General features: G+C 37.0%; 1 protein-coding gene across 2 annotated transcripts in view; it reads left to right on the top strand.

Annotated features, from left to right (window-relative positions):
* The window catches only part of LOC145669502 (uncharacterized), a 230,147-nt gene that overhangs the window by 177,589 nt on the left and 26,765 nt on the right, over positions 1–25,793 (top strand). For both annotated transcript variants that reach the window (XM_081737682.1, XM_081737683.1), the window contains exon 3: positions 6,746–6,992. In XM_081737682.1, the coding sequence (XP_081593808.1) occupies positions 6,746–6,992 (247 nt within the window). The remainder of the gene's footprint in view (positions 1–6,745; positions 6,993–25,793) is intronic.

Raw genomic sequence — 25,793 nt, 5'->3', positions numbered from 1 at the left:
GGAAAGATTCTCTTGCGTGGAATTCTGGGTAGATAGAATGTGAACGTAGGAAGCAGCATTGCCACTCGTACAAGAATGACCCGTTCATGCGACGATTTTGAATCTTGTACAAAGAAAATTACTCCTACAAAATCATAAGAAAATATTTGATAATTTAATAAATTTTGATGTTACATAAAAATAAAATTAAAATATTTATTTTATTACAGCAATTATGGCCGGCCCTAGGCAATTTGACGATCCCCTTTCTTCAGAAAGAACAAATCTTAAAACTCACAATTTTAAGTATGCTACCCTATCATGAACAACGAAGGGGAGGGAAAGTGCACTCGCACTCAGAAAGACCTAACCACTACAAATATAATCTCGTTTTGTATGTTTCTTTTAAATAGCAATCTGTTATATTAGTGAAAGATAAGGCAAACACACCTGCAGAGGAAAGATTGTAATTCTTTTTGTAGAATTCAATATCGAACTTCAATGTCAATATATCAGTTTGCAATTCCAGTGAAACTAGCTCTTTTATCTTCATTTCTTGATTTTCCTTCTACATCTGTTATTTTTATTTTATTTTATTTTATTTTTTAGAAAAAAACTTGTTTCCACCTTCAATGACAAGGAACTTGTTTGTAATAAAGACAAGGCTAGTTTTCATATCAAAATTGTGATAACTAAGAAAATGGAACAGGTGTTTGCTACTGTTCGAGAATTTAGTCCTTGTATTTGACAACAATCAAGCAATACATGCTGGGATTTGTTTGACCATTTGCTTTAGCACTGTCCGCGTGACCTTAAATTAATACGACCTAAGCATGACTTATGCTTGTAGTATTGAAATAGGTTAGCTTAGTAAATTTAACTACCATCATTATGTAGTCTGTTTCCAACAAGACATATTTATTTTAAATAATATAGTTATGACAGATTTTGCCGACCCTCGTAACTTGCTGCCCCGTGCAAATGCACGTGTTGCACATATGGCAGAGCCGGTCCTGACAGCAATCACAAACAAATATTATAAAATTGTATATATACGAGATTGGTTCTAAAAGTATCCGACCTTTATTCATAAGAAAATTGTGTTTTCAGATACGACAATCATATATTAATTTCCTTCAAAGTATTCCTGTTGTGCTGCCACAGACTCCTCCCATAGTCTCCCCCACTGTTGGAAGCAACCCTAGAACGCCTGTCCGGCTAGTCCGTCCCATTATGCATGATGTAATTCCTTTCAGGATATTTTTATCTTTGGGAAAATATAGAACTAACATGAAGTCATGCCGGGAGAGTAGTGTAAATAATGAAGCACAAGTGTTTGTGTTTAGTCAGAAAAGTGTATTAAATGTAAGAATGGGTGATTAATAACGCCTATTGCTTAATACCCAAAGGCCTGTCGAATCTTGCGGATCCTTTCCAGTTGGGATTCTCCAAACCTGACATAAAACTAAACACAGTAGCGTTGTTCAAGTGTTTCAGTCATTTTGTCAAAAACGAAATTCCGAAGCCATTCACAATTGCTCACTCTTCGGCAATCTGGTGGATACTGACTGCTTCTGCAGAATAAAAAAAAAGAGAGAATGCGCATTAGAAAATGAAATGAAATCTTTAAGTTTTACGTCCCACGCATATGCCGGTTAGGCTAGAGGAGACGGTGATTATGAGAAATGAATGAAATGGTTGAATGAAGAAAGTGGGACGAAACAGGAGAACCCCGAGAAACCCCACGCACATGGTGTTTGTCCACCACAAGGTTCACTTCGCGGGAGCTGGGATCGAACTCGGGACCCCACGCACCAAAGGTGAACACTCTACCACTGAGCCACCGCGGCCTCCGAATGCGTATTAGAATCCCCAACATACGTGCCTCAAACCACGACTCCCAAACTACATTTGTTTGCTCCCCCCCCCTAAAAAAATGATCTCAGATATTAATTGAACAAAGTTCGTATATTTTGCATTCTCTGTTACAAAATAATAAATTTTTGTCGTGTGACCTGGAGTTGTGGACAATACTTTATACAAATTATCAATTATTTTTTTTTAAAGAAATTTGTATTATGTTGAATTTTTATTGCAGGAGATTGTAGTTCAAAATTATTAGATATCTGTTATAGTATAAGTGGCAAAGTTTTAAATAATGATACATACAATTAATAATTTCTTGGTATATTGTAATGTACCACGTGCTTGTGTTTATAAACAATTGCACGTGTTCCTGTTTGTAAATATCAACTACATATATTTAAGATGGAGTACTACAAGAAGTTGACGAAGAACCACCAACTCCACCTTCAAATCATATCACGACATGGGAGCAGCAGCGCCACCACCAGCCGCAGCGCGTATATAATGAAGAGGATTCAACGGACAGTCGTTTGTCTGCGATTGATCATCCCTCCTCTAGCTTGTCTGGAGCTGTAGGAGAAACTCAACCTCAAAGCCTCTAGTTTACCGGGGAACTCTAGGCTTTCCTTTCACCTAGCTTAGCTTGGTTGGAGCTCTAGGAGAAAGCCAATCTTAAAGCCTCTAGTTTACCGGGGAAGTCTAGGCTTTCCTTCCACCTAGCTTAGCTTGCTCGGAGCTCTAGAAGAAAGCCAATCTCAAAGCCTCTAGTTTGCCGGGAACTCTAGGCTCCCCTTCCACCTAGCTTGGCTTGCTCGGAGCTCTAGGAGAAAACCAATCTCAAAGCCTCTAGTTTGCCGCGGAATTCTAGGCTTCCCTTCCACCTAGCTTAGCTTGCTCGGAGTTCTGTGGGATCCAAACCTCAGTTACTTGACATGTTTTGGAACTCTGTGACTCTTAACCCCTTACTGCTTGCTTGGAGTTTCCTACACCACTCTACCTAGCTTGCCTGGAGCTTTGTAGAGATTCTGCTTTAAGGCTACAATGTCTTTGGCTATCTTTTCTCCCTCACATTAGAGAGAGTTGTATTGTAGTATTTCTATAAGTACTGTTCTATTATTTGAGGATATTTATAATAAACCTGTAGTGGGAGTCGATTCCAAACTCTGATTTACTCAACCTTGCTCTATCTACTATGGGCGCCATAGGGGGAGGGCAGGGTGGGGCCGGCCTCCCCCTCTGGCTCACCAAATGTATACGTAATATAGCAAACCACGTACATTAAATACCAGACGTAATATAGCGACTATGGACATGGCCCCTCCCTAGAAAATTTTCTTCGAGTGCCCTGCTACCTACCCCTTCAAAGGGAAGAATTTTTACAATATTTTCTTTGAATAGTAATATAACCATTATTATATCTCCACCGCCAAGAAAATAGTTTAGAACAGCATTTGCTCAGTGATCGAGAGTTTACCTCTGATGCCTAGATTCCCAGCTTCTGCCAAATAGGCTTTGTGGTAGACAAACACCGTATGCGTTAGTTTTCACAAAGTTCTTTCGTTTCGTCCACTTTCTTTATTCCATCATTTCAATCATTATAATCATAATTATAATCATTATCATCGTCAGTGCGTAATAGTGAAAGGTTACACTAGAAATTTGATTTGTTTTCATTTCAATACATTAATATTTTTAAAAAGATGAAAATGCCAACAGTATGTGATTTTACGAGAAAGCCGATAATACCATGTGGTAGGTTGGCAATCCTGTTTAGACAAGAGTTACTAAGCAAAGAAAGAAATAATGCACACACTCGACAAACACACACACACACAAGGAGACGAAGGAGAATTGTACAACACGGACAAACGGTGGAAAAATCAATTGCGAATCGAGGTGCATTGGTCTGAGCTTGCAAATACACAGATCGGGAAAGTATTGATAAAATCAAAAGATGGATTCTTCACCAGTTTTCAGTGAAATGTATTATATAATAGAATATATATGCACAGAAAGTGCCTCCGAAATACTTTTACGAAAACTATATATATACAATTCAACTTCGATGACTCGAATTCCATGATAAATCGATTTTTTTTCACGTTCCTTTGAAATCTCTGTAATACTTAATACTAAAATAACTTCTGTAACTCGATTGTTTAAAAATTACAATCTCGGAAAGTCGAATTTTAACAGTTTCATAATCATATTTAAGAATCTCTGTAATTCGAACTTTCGTATCTGCGAAATTCTATACGAGTCAAAGATTACAGCCAGTTTTTTTTCATATTCTTATATTGTAGGCAACCCACCTTCCTTTGCTACCCTGCAGGTTGCATAGAAGCTATGGAATTCTAAAGATTTTAACCGTGATGTGGATATCTTTTCAACATATCCTTTTATTATAGGCAACCCACCTTCCTTTGTTACTCTGCAGGTTGCATAGGAGATAGGGAATTCTATAGATTTTAAACGTGATGTGGATATCAACTTTTCTACATATCCTTTTATTATAGGCAACCAACATGTCTTTGCTACTCTGCAGATTGCATAGAAGCTAGGAAATTCTATAGATTTTAAACGTTATATGAATAACCACTTTTCTAAATATATTTTTATTATAGGCAACCAACATTTCTTTGCTACAACATTACAGACTACTAACATTCCTATACTACTGTGCATGTTGCATAAAAGCTATGGAATTCTATAGATTTAAATCATGGTATGGATAGCCACTTTTCTACATATCCTTTTATTATATACTACCGATGTGTCTTTGTTATAGTGGAGGTTGCATAGGAGCTAGAAAATTCTATAGATTTTAAACGTGATATACATAGCTACTTTTCTGCATATCCTTATATTATAGGCAAACAACATTTCTTTGCTGTAGTGCAGGTTGCATTGAAGCTAGGCAGTGTTATATACTTTAAACGGGATATGGATAACCAACGTTAACGTCACCATTATCCGTGAAGCTGTCAACGGGTTAAATCCATTAACGAGCTAGTCTCATATATCCTTCTAGCTAGCTATTGCAAGAAATAAAGTTTTGAAAAATCAAATCAAGCGTTATCGTATAGCGTAACGGACGAACTAACATTATAACCTCATAAGCACCACCGCACCAGCACGATTCCAGGATTTTTCCAGAATTTGAAACCAATACCATCTGCTAAAAATCCACTGTGGCTATCATAGTGAGAACATTAAACCCAAAGAAAATTATTTCTATATACGTTGAAGGGAAGGATGCCGTAATGTAAGCAAAATATACATTTATATACACAGCAAAATGAGATTTTGAGAAAAAATGAAGTTGAACCATGGTATATTCATGAAAGCTATAAAAGTGTTTTTGGTGATGCTTCCAGAATCTGATCATTTAATTCGCGTAAAATCCCGTAGAGATTTTCTGGCCTATTTGTTAGCAAAATAAAGCCTGTAGATTTTAAGTGCCTTCACGTTGAATCATAATGGTTAATTCTGGTTTCCTCTCTGCCATTCATTCACCAATGGTCAGCACTTTGACCACAAATCATCCTAACGAAAACCATTTTTTTTCCGAAGAGTTTTTCCACTCTTCTTGCATCGACATTGTTTTCGGAAAAAAATACCCCGTTTTTTAGTTTTACCCCATTCTACGATATAAAAGCACGAAAGAAATCGGCAATGAAACTGACAATTTTTTCTATTCATTTTCTAAAAAAGTGATGAGTTTCGTTTTTTTTTCTTTTTGCCTCATTGCAAGCAAGCAAGAATGTCTGAGGGTCTCACCGCTCACGTCCCTTCAGAGCTCGAAAGCTAATCCATTTCGCATTAACCGTCGTTGTGATGGCCGAGTCATGGCTTTGCTATTTGAATCCGCCAAATACCGATTGGTCGGGAAAAGGCTATTTCAATTATCCACGATGACGTCCCTTCCGTATTCGCGGGGAAATAACACTTTTCCCTCGTCCTCCCCCCCCCACGTACATGACGTTCCATTACTATCTGCCCTCCCTACTCGCTTCTTTCTCTCTCATCTCGGAACAACATTAGTGGTTTTATGGATTTTTGCTGGCCACACACTTGCATTTTCACAAAGTGGTATGAAATTTCGGGAGTTTGAGCAAATGCGATGGCTTTGAGTGTTTCAGACATACAAATAGCGTTTTGTTTTGTATTTACAATTATTTAAGGACCATGACAACCGTTAAGCATTTATTTACTGCTAGGATGTGCGTCACTGTTAGGAATATTGCATCACTATTAGAATCAGAACAAATACAAATCCGATAGTTAACAGTGTCTATGTTTAGTACACACTGCCTAAATAAATAAAGGAAGTGCTCCAGCAGGATAAAAGCTATCCACTGCATTAGAAAATGAAGAGGGCACGGTGGCTCAGTGGTAAAGTGTTCACCTCTCGTGTGTGGGGTCTCTGGTTCGATTACAGCTCACACCAAGTGGGTATTGTGGTGGATAAACACGATGTGCGTGGATTTTCTCGGGGTTCTCCCGTTTCCTCCCACTTTATTCATTCCACCATTGCATTCATTACTCATCATAACTATCTCCTTTAGCCCAACATGGCCGTTTTTCCCGTAATGCGGTTACGAACAACAGACAAATTCGATTTCAGTATGACAAAAAATGAAATTTTCCCCTCCTCCTTAAGACGGAAATTTTCAAAAACGCTGGGTCATGTGTACCATTAATACTAACATTATTAAAGCTTAACTCCAGATAGGTACTCACTACGTCCGAAAATTCATTTCATATTCGTTAAAGAAATTTAAATGATGATTTTAAAAGTGATTTTAGATTTATATTAGGTTCGAAAACAACAAAATAGTTGTAATTACTTATATAACTATTCTAGAAACTATTTTGTTTTATTATTTTCTGTTTGCAGGTGTGGTTTCAAAATAGACGAGCCAAATTCCGAAAGCAGGAGCGCCTAGCTCAACAAAAGGCTGCACAATCATCGAACGCTGGTGGGAATTCCGGAGATGGTAACAGTGGCTCAGGTACGGGAGCGAACGCTCAGGGTCCCACGAAAACGGAACCTAAAGGAGTGAATGCCAAAGATACGAAGCCAGGAACTCCTCAACCGCCATCCGTCTCACAGTCAAGCGACGTTAAGCCTTTGAATGGAACAGGTGAGTTATGTTATATAATGTTGATAAAGGGTAAAAAGAATTGTTAGCAGTTGTAATTAATCTAATTTATCAATAGTGGAGTCCTGTACAGTAGGGTAAAAAAAAAAAAACAAGTTTTATTTTAATGTGTAGAACTCCTTACTCTGTCTTTGATCGCGGATTTCGCTATCGTATCCTTGATTGATTTCAACTACGGCAAAAAAAAGTTTGTTTTAAGTTATAGGCTTTCCTTGGTTAAACCTTGATTTATTTCATCTCTACTGAAAATGTTTTTTCCAAGTAGTGATTTTTGCTATTTTATCCTTGATTGATTTCAAATAAAAAACATTTAAAATCGTGGACAGTATCATTAACAGTATCCTTGACTGATTTCAATCCCAACAAGAAAGTTTAAGTTGCGGACTTCACTAGCTTATCGAGTTTAACTTTGCTAGTTTGTTTTAAGTTATGGACTTCAATATCTTATCCTTGATTGATTTTAACTCTAACTAAAAAGGTTTTTTTAAAAAATTGTGAACTTGGCTATTTTATGCTTGATTGATTTCAAATAAAAAAAAACATACTTAAAATCGTGGATTTTGCTATTTGGTTAATTTCAATCCCAACAAGATCGTTTAAGTTGCGGATTTCACTAGCTTATCGAGTTTAACTTCGCTAGTTTGTTTTAAGTTGTGGACTTAAAATCGTGGATTTTGCTATTTGGTTGATTTCAATCCCAACAAGATCGTTTAAGTTGCGGACTTTACTATCTTACCCTTGATTGATTTCAACTTCTTCAAATAGGAACGAACCTCACTAATAGATCTTAACTTAATGAAAAATGCACATCATGTTTCTTAATATCGTATTAGATCTAAAATTTACCGCTTTTCCAAAATTCAACTATGAAAACTGAAGGTGCGGGTTTTAATTCCTGACCTTACAAATATTCGGTTTTATGGAATTTTGTCATATTACTTGTTGATTAAAACTATGCTGGACTGTTGTTTTAAACCCTTCATTATCCAGGGGTGCCCATAAGGGGGGGCTATAACGCAAACTGCGTCATTGAAATATTTGGGGGGGTTAAAATCTATATAAATATGTTTAATGAGGGGGGTAAAATTAATCGAAAAGAAGATTTTTTCATGGAAGAACACCTACGGATAGACAATTGGGGGGGTGCGTCATAGACATAAGGGGGGTGGGCACCACTGCATTATCATATATATAGGACCGGATCCAGGATTTTCTGAGGGGATGCACCAATAACTATCAGTACATCTGAATCAAATTTAATTTTTTTAAATGCCTTTAGGCATCTGTGATGTGTATGAGGAACTGACTTAAACTATTGTGTTTAGCAAAACCGCTTTCTTTCAAGCCAGAAACAGAAACATGACATGAAATTTTAGGAAAGTATTGCTATTTCCACTGCCAGTTTCTCACTTTAGATAGTGTATATTCAGAACGGGCGTGGGGGGGGGAGGTGCACGTGCTCCGGTGCACCCCCTAAATCTGGCCTTGTATATATATATATATATATTGGAGTTCTATACGTACCGTAGGGGCACGGTGGCTCAGGCTGGTACATGGTGTCCCTGGTTTGTTCCCCGGCCAAGTAAGTTTGGGTGGACAGCATCGTATTCGTGGGTTTTTCTCGGGTACTCCAATTTCTCTCACACTTTCATTCCACCGATTCTTCCATCGTCATTCACTTACTTTAATCATTGTCTCCCTTAGTCTAAGAGGCATAATCGTGGAGCTTTAAGCTCAAAGATTTAATTTAATTTCATTTACGTACCGTTTTGACCGGGACATATGTTTGTCCTGGTATCCCGCCAGCTTATCTCTTGTCCTATTTTCTAGTTATGGTAATCTTTTTACCCCTTTTTTGTGTGCTCCATCTTCATTGCAGCATTAAAAAAATGTTACTAGGTATTATTGTATTACTTACTCTTGACATTAACTGATACATATGTAGTCTTAATTCATAGTACGCTTGAATATTGGTAGAACGCGTCACGTCACGGTATACTGTGCATACACAGATGAGTGTTACTTACCAAATAATCATTACTGACAATGATTGTAATAGAAATGGCTGTTCAACTGGTTAGTTATTTTTGCCAACGAAAGACGTAAAGTTAAACTTCCTACTTAAATGTCCCAGTTTGGAAGATTTACATCCCAATAAAGTGTCTAGGTTCAGAATAGTAGAATAATGTCAATCCTACGTATTTAACCCATGTCTATTTACTATACATAATTCTCTATTTTGTTTGTCTCTGATCAAGAGTTAAAATGTTTGTCCGTTGTCGACAATTATGTGTAAAATACATTACAACCAGCGTGGTAATTTGTGCATATCTGCGGGACCACATTCACGCATGTGTGTTTGCTTGGGTTCCGATTTGTGCATAACTTTGCGAGGCGTCGTTTAGGTTTGTGTATTTCGTTTGTGCCGATTTGTGTATAACTTTGCAGGGTTCTTTTCAGGTATGTGTTTCGTTGGTGCAGATTTGTGCATAATTTTGCAGGGTCTCGTTCACGTATATGTGTTTCATTATCAGATATCCAAGCAAAGATCGGAGTAAAATATCCATATCATCGAGGAACCAATGAATCTTTGAAAGGGGACCTTGGATCGGCGGTCATGAATACAACAATGCACGTACGCTACAAATCAACAGAGAAAAAAAAATAACCAATTGTTATCACCACTAACCTCGTTTTGTTTGTTTTATTATTGTTTTCTATGCTGTAGTTTTTAAACGTGTCGATTGGCAACATATATACTGGCTAGTATTTAGCAGTTTTTCTTGAAGTATATCACTTAAATTTACCCACATTTTCCAAAATATTTTTTTTTTCTTCATTCATTTACTGGGGGTAATTAAAATTCACGCCTAACCGTCACGCAACCAACACTGCAACAATGCTGGTTGGGTTGCATAAGCAGACGGGGAGGAAATTTTCTAGTCCAATCTACAGTAGAAAGCCGGGAGATTGAACACGGAAGAAAACGGGAAATAGCGTTAGTTAATATCATTAAGCAGGAAGACTTAAATTATAATAGATAATTAAAAGCGTGAAAAGAGTTAATTAAGACTTCCGTAGCTAATACATAATGCATTAGTGTTCAACAGAGGAAAACCTTCTACAACTAATGCTTAGTAGAGAAAGAATTAGTATCAGCACGGCTCGGTCTATGAGGGGAAGAGGGACAAGGTTGAGAAAAGCAGGACATGTCTGGCCCTTTTTTTATTATTCCCCTCTACCTTATTTCCCGATTGTGTTTTGTTTAATCTTGTACTCTCTGTTCCGCTGTACTCATTTTCAAAGATGAAGGGAGAAAAAGAAAAGTCTCTAATAGAGCTCGTATCTTTTATCTTTCTCTTCTTTTTTTTTAAATAACTTCACTCTCTCTCTTTCTCTTTTCCTTTGCTTTGTACGCTCTACGATGTTCATTTGTCCCTCCTTATTTTGCTTGCTTTATCTTCCTTTGTTTCATTTCTCTCTCTCTCTCTCTCTCTCTTTATCGTTACTTTGAGAGAAAAGAGAGACACAAACACTCACACACACAGAGAGAATAAGAGGAAACCTGTATCCTAAATACAAGATTGCCAACTTCATAATTTTTTCTCTATGTTCTTGTAAAATTATTATTTTTTCTTTTTTTTTTTAGCTCCTTGTCAGCAAGTCAGGATTTTTTTTTAAATCACAAATTGGTTTTGGTTATTACAAATTAAGTTATTTACTCCTTCATCTACAAATTCTAGGTGTGGAATTAAGTTTTATATTTCTTCATCTACAAATTCTATGTGTAAAATTAAGTAATTTATCTACAAATTTAGAGTGTAAAATTAAATTATTTACTTCTTTATTATAAATTCTGTGTGGACTTAAATTATTTATTTCTTCATATACAAATTTCTAAGTGAAAATCTAATGTTATAAAATTTAAAATGTATATCGGATAGAGTATGATTCATTTGGAAGCTTAGGAATTGAAAATATAAATAAATATCACATCTTTAAGATCATTTATCTACTGACCCCCATGGTTTAGTAGTTTTAAAATAGTTCCATTGAATAAGCTTCCACAAATCAGAATAAAAAGGCGCAATTAGAAATTTATCCAAGGATGTTCACTTTCTTAAACATCCTAACATATGAATGGTATTCTTGGGGCCGCGGTGGCTCAGTGGTATAGCGCTCACTTCTGGTGCACGGAGGCCCTGGTTCGATCCCAGCTCGCCCCAAATAAACTATGTGATGGACAAACACTGTGTGTGTGTGGTTTCCTCGGGGTTCTCCCGTTTTCTCCCACTTTCTTCATTTCATTCGTTTCTCGTCATTATCGTCTCTTTTAGCGTAGCCGGCCTAATCGTGAGACGTAAAACTTGAAAGATTTCATTTCATTTTTATGAGTGGTACTCCTTTTATTTTTCAGTTGTTATGTAACTACACACAACAGGTACCTAGTTTTAATTATGCCATTTTAGTTTCCATATTTAAACTTAATCGTAAACTTTAGGGAAGGTACTGCTATTTACAATAAAACGATTATGAGCCCAGGATACGTACTACGTATACCCAGTATGTAATTAAAATTGCGTACACATATTATGACGTCACTACATACTTTTCAGCGGAATGGAAAAGTGGAAAACCACTTATAAGAATTCACCTTAAACTACATCATGGGCGTAATCACAAACGTCGTTTTAGCTTCGTTCAGTAATACAACATTCTCGTAATTAAAAAAAAAAATCCACTACGGCGTGGTCCGGAAGTGGGTATATCAATAATTCGTGTTTTGTGACGATTTTAGGTTTTACTCACATTTGTTTGGTAACATTGTTTGGCATTGTCTGGCAATATTGCTGTCCATTTTCATTCGTTTTCTGCTGTTTCTGCTTGCAATTACCTGAATCACACGTTTTCTGGCCGCTGGATTGGAAGAGGTTGTGCATCTTCTCCAGCTGCCTTTGCCTGGCCTCCAAAAACTCCCGATCTGCGAACACCAGACAATACTTTTGGGGTTTCATGAAGCAACAAGTAAGAAACACTTGATATCACACAACGCAGGAATTACGAGCAGCTGTGGAACACGCCTTCACCCTCGTGACTCCGGAGTATCTCCGCAAAACATCTGCGAGAACTTGGCGCAGAATCCAGCTATGTTACGACATGGATTGTGATCATACCGATGTTTATGACTCTTAAGACTTCAGACATTGTACCCTAACTAACATTATACTGTTGAAACTAAAAGGTGGGTACGCCTCCTGTGTTTTATTCTCCTTACGGTTTTGAAGTCAGTTGTTAATACCGTAAACCTATAGAGAAAATCCTATTTCATATCAGAAAACATTGAAGAGTGTTTTTAATTATTTTAAATCAAAAGTCCAAATCCGGAATTTCATGACTATAATCTGAAGGAATTTCCAGATACGAACATCTCATTATAAAAATTGAATCTTTCATTTTCACTCGTTTCAGATTGAATTTCCAACCACGTTTTTCTTTTAAAAAATCTTTTAAATCAAATATAAAATAAAAGGTACGGGCCACCGAACTAAATACTACTTTCCCTTAATTTATTGTATGCTGTACTTACTAATGAAACATTGTCATCTGAAATGTGAACAAATTTATGAGGCGTTTGAAAAAAAAAGAAAAGAAAAGGGAAAATTTATCTTGTAGATATTTTTATGGGAATGATTTACGCAACACTATAGAATTATTAATGTAATGGAGAATTTATTTAGGAAATATGAACAAAATTACTCAGAGTCGTTTTTTCAGAAAATCGGGCAGAAGGAAACCCACTTCCAAAAGCAAACTATTCGTTCCGAATTTTTCTTAAAGGATGACTTGCCATCTATTATATTGTTATTAATAGAACATTTATGTATGAAATGTGAAGAAACGTCCCGTTGAGTAATTTTTAAGAAAAACATCCGAAAAGCAATCATCCCAAAAATGAACAACTCCTCGCATACTTTATCAGGACAAAAATGAATTTTGTCACATCGTCATGTTATTAGCGAAATATTTATTTATAAAATGTGAAGAAAATCACCTGAATCGTTTTTGAGAAAATCAACAGAAAAGAACTTGTCCTCAAAACAAACTGTTCCACGTAGATTTTCTCAGAAAAGCAACTTATGCTATACTTGTTGCCGAAATACGTATACAGGGTGTTACAAAAAATGTGTCAAAAAATTTTGGAAACAGATTCCTCATATGAAAATAAGAAAAAAAGTTTATATGAACATGTGCTCAAAAGTGGATAGTTTTGGAGTTATAGGGTGCCGAAAACGTGAAATAAGTAAACTTTAAAAGTTCATAGCTCAACTACTATGGGACCTATCGTAGTCGGGTTAAGACATCACTGAGGAACTGGTATATGAACGATCCAAATATCCATGTTTAAGAATGCTCAGGTACTTGAAATTCCAATTTTTAGAGAGGTAAGTGGAGAGTGACCAAGTACTCCCAAACAGCCTCTCTAAAAATGATTGTGGAAGTACCGGAGGTTCTGAAAGATGGATATTTTGATAGTTCACATACGAGTTTTCTCAGTGATATTCTGACCCGATTAAGATCGGTCCTACAGTAGTGGAACTGTGGACCTTTAAGGTTCATTTTTTTGACGTTTCGGTGCCCTGTAACTACGAAACTATGCCCTTCCTACCACAGATCCAAATGAACTTTTTTTTTTCTTATTTTGATGTGAAATATTGTGACAATTTTTTTGGGTAACATCCTGTATATGAAATATATAAAAAAAATAATTGGTAGAGCCGTTTTTAAGAAAATCTCAGTTTTCATCTTCACCCTTCAGTGAACTATCCTTAATTTTTGGAGATAGGTAGAAAATTCCAAAACTCTTCCTAGAGAAACTTATTTTAAAAATCTTAAGTTTAGAATTTGGAGCGGGTACGTTGAATGGTATGACCTCTTGGAGAGTGAATCAACGAACGGATGGACGGAGAGATGTTCATAAACTACTTTTTCGGTATGGAGGAACCACGAAACATGTGCATCCGTTGAATCTCGATTTTTTTTTTTTTTTGCACAATCACCACACTTCCTTTTCTCCTATCCTTGTTCGAAATTTAAAAAAAAAAACTGAAACACTTAAAGTTAGTAATTTACGATAGTTTTATTTTTTCCTATTTTGAAATGTTTGTAATTACGTGTCGTCCTACTTGCGACAGTCTTATGTGCGACAGGAATTGTTAGCTGTTCTATGAGCGATTGATTCGATCTTTTAACTGGCCTATGAGTCACCGATTCGTTCATACTAAGATAATGGAGGAAGAAGATAAGGTTCCTTCTTCTTTAACGTGTTTCACGCTACTGTGATTTAGAACCTAACAAAATGTACTATGAAAAATTATCGTTCCCAAAGGTCTTATTTCTTCAATAATTGCAAGGAACATACACCTTTAACAATTAAGAATTAACAATTAAAAAATTAAACTTTCATGAGATACCTATTGGAAAAACCTAGTCAGCTGCCTTATTTTACTTAATTTTAAAAACACGATGTACCCGAAGAAATTATTACAAAAATCTCCCGCAGGACATAGCAATTCACCTAGAAGGCATTATATTAGATTACTATACGACAAGCTTTTCTGTATGAGTCAAAACAAGGGGGGAAGGCGAATTAAACAATTATTTTACATTTTAGTAGCTTACAACAACGGGAGAAAGGTAATTTAAACAGTTTGTTTACCTTTTCAATTGTTTAAAGTGCATCGCATTGTACTTGGTGTGATTGGTTGGGAATAGCCAATCAGATATAAGAGATCTCAAAAGTTGTTTTTTATTGTCGAAATGTTTTTTTTCTCATTTTATTCATAGAGTCTTAGGAATTCTAAAACGTAGATAGTTAGCGAAACTATTACATGTTTAAGTTTTCCAAAATAAAATATTTTGTTTTGCTTAGTAAATAATTAGATTTGAATTAAATTAAGTACAAAAAGAAGTGTTTTTGAAGAAAGGGGATATTACAACATTGGATTTTCAGTAATTAGTTATATAGAAATATAATTTTCTTAGAAATATCTCGTTGTATCGTTAAGTTATTTGATATGTTTTATAATTCAAAATTAAGATAAGTTTTATTTTCATTCACAGTACATAAAATATAGTTGTCAAACACTATCACTGGCACGTACATTTTTCATACCAAGGTTGTTCAAGGTTGTTCGCACCTAATAATGCCAGAGGCAAAGGCAAACATATTTTATGAGCGGGGAATCATATCATCTTCTATCATCCCAATATAAATGAATCGGTCGCTCATAGGACAGATAACAGTTCCTGTCGCTAATAGGACTGTCGCTTCTAGGACTAGACAACATGGATAATTGAAAAGCAAAAATGAGACATTTAGTTTCTGGGGATGGAATTTTACAACGTTTCAAGCTGTAGTGCCGATTCTATACATTAGTAGATACATTTGTAATATTGTACATTTCACGATATTGTTAATGTTCCGTGGGACTTAACGCATAGTAGTTGATTTCTTAGCAGATAAATGGATTAAATCCAATTTCAGTGGTACACACTTCTTATCTCACTGCCACTGATTCTTATTCTTCACTGGAGATGTTTACATGTGACCACTCACAGTACTTTCTGATAGGTTAGTCATACTTGACCCTTTTCTCATGCAAGCAGCTATCTCCGCTCCCATCTGCTTCTCATAGTTGTTAAAATCACCATATCCTTTGTCTGGAAGACTTACAAGATCTCGTTTCAAGGTGACACATTTTAATATACTGTGATTTAATTTGCTGATCAGGAGATAATCATTTTTGCCAATCGTTTTTTTTTTTGTCTTTATAGTACACACTCAGCATAACAAAATTAATCTGCAGCCTTTGGCAAAAGTGATTACTTGTTATATGATATAGGGTGTTCAAAATGTTACGCAACCTTATGGGAAAACATATTTTCTTATTATTTTGTAGGTTTTCTACACTAATTGCTGGTAGCGACTGCCATTTTGTTCTTCACACAAGTGTACACGATGCATCATGTTGCTGAAAACATTTTTCAGTATTGTCTGCAAGATGTTACCAGCACAGCAACAAATATTACGTTTCAATTTCGGAATACTGTGCACATTAGTAATATAGACTGAGTCCTTAAGATAATCCCACAAATAGAAGTCTTCTGCTGTACAATTAATGTGGAGAACGTGGTGATTGTAACCCCTTTGAGATCAGTCGTCTCGGAAAATACTATTTCTAACGCTATAATTTTATAGGAGTACAATTTCAAATACTTGCACAATGCTGTGTGTGTTTGTGCACTGCCAATGGAGAGCTCGGACTGGCTCGAAAATCATCGCTCTGACTTTCCCCCATTTTTGGTTTATTCACAACACATGCAGTTTGCACACCTATCGACTGTTCTTTTAATAACCTTGGTTGACTATTTCTCTGTGCATCCCAAGGATCTTATAAAATAGAGGATCTGCCCTTACAACAAAATCTAGAAGCCATACATCACAGTTTGCCACCCCTACTCTGCCCACTCCGCCCAATAGGATCACAATGTTTTGAGCCAACAATCATGGCGAAAATGAAAGTAGCCAATCAGACCATGGTGGAAATGAGAGTAGCAAATCAGACGTGCCGATGCTTGGTTGTTTTTTGGCTTCATCGATTTAACAGGATGAAGATATATATGGGCAGATCCTCTATTTATAACATCCTTGGTGCATCCACTACACGACCTATCTCCTAGAACTTGTCGTACAGACGTTTGATGGACGATTTCTTTAGCATCTGTTCTATACTTCTCTTTGTGGATCTTCTGGTTAAAGCATAAATGCGGGTCCGGATGTTCTCTGTCACACTGCAGCAACGTATAACCCATGGTTGCTCAGCACCTACAATGAAACAAAAACAATTTCATGAGATTCCCCATAAGATTGCGGAACGTTTTGAACAGATTTTACTTCCTAACGATGCTTATGAATTTAAGAATAAAATGTAACATATTGGAATGACTACGTTATCCAGCGTAAGCTTTAGCGTTTCAATCTTTCAATATATCTGGAGGATAAGAACAATTTACTGTATATAGAATAATAAGGAAAATTAAAGAAATATTTGAAATCTCCTTTTCATATTTTTGTTATAATTTTGAAATAACCGTCAAAATTTTAAATACTTTAAAATACATCTTAACCCGACATCTATTTACTTTGTATGCAATAATTTCATCAGAGATAAAGTGGTCTACACAAAGTTTTCATTCGCCAGCAACGACCAGGTACAACCTGCAGGCTTATATGTGGACCGGTACTGGTAACCATCCGGCCCGTAGTTCCACAATCATTGGACTGTTTCAGTCCTTCTGCACGAGGTGCATCTTCAAAGTTGTTTCCTCGGCCTTAGTTTCGTTCTTTTAGTGGTACAGCGTTCACCTCTGGCGCGTGGAGTCCCTGTTTCGATTCCAGCTCGCGCCAAATGAGCTTTGTGGTGAACAAACAGCGTGTGCATGGGTTTTCTCGGGATTCTCCAAATTTCCTCCTACTTTAGTCATTCCACCACTGCATTCATTTCTCAACATCACCGTCTCCTTTAAAAAGTCTAACTGACATAAAACTGAAAAATTTCATTTCATTTTATTTTTGTTTTCTTTCGCGTGAACCAGTTGAGTAGTGTAAAGAACATAGAAATATTATAAAATGCAAAAGAGAAACAGTTAACTAAGCGTCGAAGCACATGTTCAAATGGTTATTGCAAGAGATGAGAGTCATTCATTCTCTGCGAAGAATACCTCAGTGATCCGTTGGAGGAATGCGCCGGACTCTTGAAAGGTAATCAAAGTAATGTAAATATTACAATGAACGTCCAAAAATAACAATTTTTATTAAGGATATGTTCACTTGAAAAAACAAACAAATGGAGTAGATGTTAACCGCTCCGGAAGAAACAGTAAAACTACGGAAGACCTATTTCCAAACAGAATCAAATAGGACGGTGACCCAGCGCCTTTAAATCTGTAGTCATAGGGGTAGGATTCAGGCCCGAAACAAGCCCAAAAATGTAGGGGGGGGGCGATACAACCATATTATAGTTCATTACCATATTATAGTTCATTTGCCAGTTTACCGTAAAAATTTTAGGGGGCCCAGCCAAAATTTAGGGGGGGCTGGCCCCCCTAGACCCCCTGGATACAGGCCTGGTAGGATTGTAATAAAGGAACCATTCTTCTAACTGGAAACTTTAAAAAAAGATACCCCTGGGCCAAATAATATAATAAAATCCTGGGCCAAAAGACAGGAGCGATAAGCTGTGAAAGAGAACATTCTAGACTGACGACTCTAAATTCCAACTTTTCACCTTCCAATACTAGAATTTTGTGCGTCGTCGTCCTGAAGATCGCTGTAATCCTGACTGTGAAACTTACAGTAAGGCATGGAGAAGGTAGAGTCACTGTTTGCGGATGATTTAAAGACTACCAAGTTCATAATTTAGTTCGAGTTATTGGATTAATGGACAAAAAGGTTTTTCGGAACGTTTAAATGCGGCATGAAATTCGAGCAGTAGTTTTGTACTACAACAGGATTACCCATCCCAGTCATTCTTGCAAACTGTGTTGTAATTATCAACAATGCAAAAAACACGTCCGCACCACCAACAATTGAAATAGTTGTCACAGTCACCGTATTCGTTACCCAGTGACCTCTTGTAAAATGAACTTGACTAGACAGCAGGGGCGGATCCAAGGGGGGCGATCGGGGCTATTGCTCCCACCCCCAAGAAGAGGAAACTTTCTTATTTTATATATAAATAAAACCCATTCCAGAGTTTGGAGCTCTGAAAAGTAGCTCTAAGTAGCAGTATTACAACCCACCACCCTCCCAGAAATCCGTCCTGGATCCGCCCCTGCAAGACAGTCCATTAATAGATACCAACGAATACTGAAAATCTTGGAAGACTCTTCAGAGCTAGGCCTACTTTAGTCGCACAGCTAAGTAAAAGTTGGATTTATTAATCAAACAAATGCCTGGGAATTAAGTCCTTATCAAAACTAAGAGTGAGCAATTCATTCAACACAAACACACTAAATAAATTTGCCTCATTGGAAACAGGACCATATATTTTATGTTTTTACGTGCGCAATGATGTTTATTTTACAGAACAAGTCCAACAAATTGGGTTTTGTATAGATACATTTTTTTTTTTCGAAAATTCAGTAGTGTCTTCAGCTTCTAAAGACCTAAATAAAAAGAATCATTTCAAAAACATTAAACATTCTGAGTTTTTATTCAGAAAATAAGTAGACCTAATGTAAAAGTTGGTTTAAGTTATAGATATTAAATTCAATTTATGAAATATAAAATAAAAATGAGCGAACCCTTGATATTGTGTCTTTAAAAAAAAATCTGCTTCTAATCCTTTTAAATCCCGGCTTTTTAAAAAAGATAAATTATAGACTTCCAGTTAATCACCTACAGCACCATCTCTACTTATCCTAGGATCATATGCAAAATTGCATGTGTGCAACATTTAAATCTTTTAGGTGCGAAAATAAGCCCGCCAAAACATAATAAAAGAAAATAGGCATAACTAGGAAACATATTTAAAGTTATGATGTCATCATACCCTGTCTGGACGCAGAGAGGCGTAAAACTGTACGTAACGTGTTCTATAATGCCTCTAGACTTCGAAAACAAACAAACAAAAGACGAAGTAAAAAGCTTTATTGGTACTTTTTTTATCGAATAATGAAGACGCTACTTTAGTGCCTAAAAATAGGCACTAGAACTTAAAAGGGCTAAACGAGGTACAGGTCCGCACGAATTTTTAGCCCGAACCCGGCCCGAGCTTGGGTGATACTCGAATGAGCCCGAATTACAGAAACTTGATAATTAACGCAAAATTGCATTTTTATTTACAGCAATTAGAGGTTTAATTTTGTAGTACAATATATGTCGTTGCACAGTATATTTATAAAGTTAGGCCCGAAAAGGCCCGAGAAATATGGATGGATGTTTAAAAATTTACGGCCCGAGCCCGGCCTGGGCTCGAAGTTATATATGCTTTGTAGGACCGAGCCCGGCTCGCGGGCCGGGACGGGCTTATGACCACGGACTCAACCCGAGCCCGTGCAGACCTCTACTAATTTATACAATATTAAAATCTACGATTTTATCCTTATTATGAAAGCAAAACACCTCTTCAGTCTGTTACGCTTCTAATAGTTCATAGTTAGGACAATAGTTGGCGCTTGCTACGCCGCGTTCTTACTAATGCCAATAGATGTCGATAGTGTGCAAGTTACTTGCAGCTTTGTGGATCAAGTACTATAAAAGAATGGGACAAGAATAAACAACCAAAAATGCCATTATAACAAATAGCGTTCCTATTCATTTATTCTTGTCCTCTACTTTACATAAACCAAATTCTTTCCGTACGAAAATCAAGCACTTCTGGTAGTTTTTATAATATTTGTGCATTAGTGTTACCTGTCTTCTTTTTCCAACCAAAATTATTAATATATCATGGATTAAATATACATATTTATATGTATTCGATTCATCAAACAGAAAAATAAGAAGTTTTAAAATTCCAAATGTGTTGAACTTAATTTCCACCTATTGGGGAAAAATCTGAGGAGTCAATAATCATAGAGAAATAATATAGTATAAGGTTTCAGCTGCTCTTCCCGTTGAAATGGAGACTGTGGCGCTGCCTTTTAAGGAAGTTGAGTACTACGAACTACTAAAAGCGAGAAAGAATCAAATCATTCAGAGCGCTTGAGTCTGATAGAATTAGCCAATGATACACTTAGCTGCTGCCAGTAGCAAACGATGCAGTTAGTTACAACTCTAGCCGGTAGTGTCGCTGAGTCACTTTTGTTGCTTTGTGGGAACGATTTGAATTTTCATTAGGAATATAGGAAGTGGTTCATCAGTGTCAGTAATTTTGGGCCCCCTTTAATTGAGCGGCTTTTACAGTCGCCCAGTTTGTAAGCCCCTCGTTACACAAATTGGGAGAGCTCCTTCTTGGCTAAGCTGTTAGCGTACGCGCCTTTGGTGTGGGAAACGCGGATTCCACTCCCGGTGGGAGCTCATGTGGTTCGGATTCGATATTAATCTGTAGGTTCACGTATCATGTAGCCTTACTGCTGAACGGGACGTTAAACTCAAAATCAACTCAACAAAAACTGGGACAAATAATTATTATCAATGTTCAAATCAGACATTTTCCCCAGAAGAACTTTCTCAAAATTCAAGGGGAAGGGGCTGTTTCGATAATCAGAGGATACTAACGTCTCTATTACTTAAGACGTGCATATTACTTCCTTGCAAAGAAAAAGTACCTTCGGAAACCATCTTTGTGGCTACATATTTATTATATTACAGATTTCCCACCAACCTTGTAAACCTGTAAGGTTTGGGTACAACACCTCGCGGCGACAACCTCGCGGACCAAAACCTCGCCTCCCAAAACCTCGCCTGGCCAAAACCCCGCCTGGCCAAAACCTCGCCGACCAAACCCTCGCCTGGTCAAAACCTCGCCGCCCAAAGCATCGCGGGCCAAAATCTCGCGGGGCCAAAATCTCGCCTTGCCAAAACCTCGTGCCCCAAAATATCGCCATACCCAAAATCTCGCTTGACCAAAACCTCATTGTAATGATCTCGCGACACAGAATCTCGCCTGGTCTAAATTAAGCGAGACGTAGTGTTGCGTGGGAAGAAATGTCGTCAGGATAAAACCTCTTCACGACGATTTCTTCAATGTAGAATGTTCTATGTATTACTATATGTATATATTTAGTAATAACACATAATTACATTAAAATAATGACAAGAAAAATTTTAATGCATGCTTTGAAAATCTATATATATAAAAATTAAATGACTATGATTGTTACATTATACCTCTTGAGCGATCCTACCGATCTCAATCAAATTTTCAACATAGATGAGGTTCGAGCCTAGGATGTCTTTTATAATTTCATTTTGTCAGCACAACAAAAGGGAGGGGGAGTATATATACACACAGAGCCGTAGCTAGAGATTTCGGCGGCCCTACTCTCACCACACCAAGCTCTTCCTTCCTTTTTTTCTTTTTACTTATAAGAAAAGCAGCAGATATTGTTATACTACACTGAATTTTTATTAAGCTGCAGGCGAGATTTTGGCCCACGAGGTTTTGGCGCCGAGGTTTTGGCGCCGAGGTTTTGGCCACACGATGTTTTGGGTGACGAGGTTTTGGCCCGGCGAGATTTTGGGCTGCGAGGTTTTGGCAACGCGAGGTTTTGGCCCGGCGAAATTTTGTTCCGCGAGATTTTGGGCGGCGAGGTTTTGGCCACGCGAGGTTTTCACCCGGCGAGATTTTGTCCCGCGAGGTTTTGGGCGGCGAGGTTTTGGCCGGCGAGATTTTTGGCGGCGATGTTTCGGCAGCGAGATTTTGTCCGTATCCCTGTAAAAGTCAGGGAATTCAACCTGTGGGGAATAATCCGTACACCCATTGAACATTAATGAAATAAGCATTTTTGGATTGCGTATGCGTGACTTCCTTTACACTGATAAGAACCATCATCCACAGTCTCTCGAATTCGAAATAGGGCCTCTTGAAATTTGTTTTTTTCGCGATTTTGGACAGCCCTAACTCTGAAACAATGCACTTTTCGCCATAGGTCCATATGAACTTTTTCTGTTATTTTGATGTGAGGAATCACCTCGTAAAGTTTGTCGGTATAGTTCATTAACTCTCTGTGTATATATGGTTAACCCGTCGGTCCCGTCTCCTGCCTTATCACAAAAGATGTCTCGTCTCGTGGACAACACTAATTCTGAGCCTCCAGGGACCCATTAATCTTGCACTAGAGTTGCTAACTTAATAACAGTCATTTCTTCGCCTATTTTAGGATTCACCTAGCGGATTTTTAAAGTCACAATTTGAGAATCAACTTCCACTCTCACAGTATAGCAACAACTTTTTCACATCCATGTTTAAAAGCCGTATGCAGGGGACGAAAAAAGGACGAAGTGGAGTCAGTATTTAGATATACAAAGTGAAAACGCTACACTAAAATGCTTTGCCTAACACTGCGATAAGCTTTAAGACATTATTGTCGTCCAATAAAAAATTGTGGAAGGGATAAGTTCGTTTTACGGGAGACTATCTCCTTTCTCGTCCCCAGGCCTGTAGCCAGCCCAAAAATGTAGGAGGGGGCCGGCTGAAGTTAGGGGGCCCGATGCAACCATATTATAGTTCATTTGCCAGTCTACCGTGAAAATTTTAGCGGGCCAGCCAAAGTTTAGGAAGGGCCCGCCCCCTAGACCCCCCTGAATACGGGCCTGCTCGTCCCCTCTACATACTTCTATAAGTATGAGAAGAACAGATTCAGTTGAAACTAAATCTTTGAGTTTAACGTACCAGCCCTTATGAGACCCTTGCCCTTAGCCTTATGCCCTTTAGGCTAAGGGAGACAATGATTAAAATAAGTGAATAATAATAATAATAATAATAATAATAATAATAATAATAATAATAATAATAATAATAATAATAATAATAATAATAATAATAATAATAATAATAATAATTGAAAAATTGGTAGAATGAGAAAGTAGGAGGAAACCAGAGTACTCCGTAAAAATTCATGGTCACAATATTGTCCATCACAAACTTATTTGTCCGGGGATTGAACTAACGACCTCACACACCAGAGGTAAGCGTTCTATCACTGAACCACCGTAACTGCAGTTTAGATTACAATTTTTGTTTAAAAAAAGTCTTAGTATTCTCTGTTTTATTGTTTTTCCTGGATTGCTCCTTTAAAACTTGACTGTTCGTTCATTGTTTCGTACCTTACCTGGAATAGATTGGATAATTCTAGTCTAGTGAAATACTAAGAGATTTTTCAGCACTATTTTAGTGGAAAATTCTATTGATAAGCTGGCTACACTTCGAGAAGGGCTACTGTAGTGAACCAAGAGGCAGGCAGGCAGAAGCTGATGCGCTTTCTGTGCTTGCCTTGTTGCCTATCCGGCAGGGGGACCCATGCGGCCAAATGTTCTCTCTCTCTCTCTCTCTCTCTCTCTCTTTCTCTCGCTCGCTCGCTCTCGCTCTAAACGCAGAGAGAGGCACCGGCACACAGACCTAAAGAGTTGACACTAATGGAAACAAACGAGGAACGCCGAGCAATTTTCTAGATTAAACGTCAGTGCAACGGGCCTCAGCTCGTGACGTAGAGATGTACGGCTTTTGGTCGTGGGTTGCAGGGTTGCCACGTTGATTTTTTTCTCTCACCCTCTTTGCATCCGCACGTACGAATATACATATGTGTACAATATGAATGAATACATGTTACAGATTATTTACTATGTAATATTAATCACATATCACCTAGAATACAAAACAGTTTATTAATGATTATTAATATGTTAAAACTTGGAGATCAATTTTCGTTAAAAAAAAAAAAAAAGGTACTCAAAAGTGAAAGGAATGATTTTTTTTTCAATCTCACAAAGTTCAGCTTTAATAGTATAAGGAATAATAGGTTTAAAAACAAAATTAGATAAAAATATTTAGTTTAACGTCCCACTCAGTGGCAGTGATTGGACGTTAAAAGTAAGGGGGGAAGGCAAGACATGATCTGAATATTTGTATATCGATGTTTGCCTTCCTAGTTGTTTAACACTTTATTTAATGAAAGGTTGTATAACTAACAGGATACTATCTTTTTCAATTAAAATACCGTATATAGTATTTCATATTTTATTAAGTAAATTGACAAGAGCAATGGAAGTAGGTACTAGCCCTTTGTACTCTTAAACAACGAAAGTGTAAAAAGAAATTTGATTCCTTGCTCATGAACATCTAAAAATTCTATCCGGAAAATTGTGTGATCAAATTATTTAGCAACAAATTTGCAAAACAAATAAGTAGAAAGGATAATATTAATCATAGTAATGAATAATGTGGCTTGTTTTGCAGAAGTTATGTTGAAACTGGGGATTAATGAATAACTTATATTCATATTTTTAATTCCACACATGACATTAAATGTATGTTATTACTCTTAGAAAATGAAAGACAGTACATACTACAAGCATATGCTACAACATTTAATGAAGTATGCAATTGCAATATTAATTGCTTTGAATTTCAATTAAAGCACAATTTCCGTAGCTTTCTTAACCCTACGGAAAGATTAGGGATGCGCACGAGACAAGGTTTGTGGCTGTCTCGTCTCGAAAATGTGCTGTAAAAGCGATGTCTCGACTCGAAAAATGTATATTTCACTATTGGAAGAACCGTGTCTCGACTCATATTTTGTCAGGAAAATCCTGTCTCGACTCGTCTCGTGCGCATCCCTAGGAAAGATAAATAACCAATATGTACTCACGCAACGGCAAATATTATCTGGCGTAATTTTTTCTATGAACTAGTAATACATACAAAAACTTTACATTTCCAAATGAAACTATGTACATTAAGGGGTCACTTCAAAAAAGTGAGGAGCAACTGGCTCCCTCTTACCCCCCTTAATCGCCGCCACTGCTACTCTTACATTTACAAGTAATGTGTATGTTACCGACAAGGGAAAAACAGGAAACAATCTACTACTTAATACTGCATTTTCTTTAACATGTATCATCATCATCATCATCATTATAGGCGTTCTGCCATTATTGGCATGTCACTTGCCATAATTGAGAAGTTCCAATGCTCCACGGTCTTTGGCTCACCTTTTTATTTTCAGGTATGATTTTTCTGTTTCAATATTGTCCATTATTTGTGGTCCGCTTTCACT

This window comes from Thermobia domestica, chromosome 14, assembly GCF_964235325.1.
Source record: "Thermobia domestica chromosome 14, izTheDome1.hap1.1, whole genome shotgun sequence".
In the NCBI taxonomy this organism is placed as follows: Eukaryota; Metazoa; Arthropoda; class Insecta; order Zygentoma; family Lepismatidae; genus Thermobia; species Thermobia domestica.
This window is presented reverse-complemented; position numbering and strand designations above follow the sequence as displayed.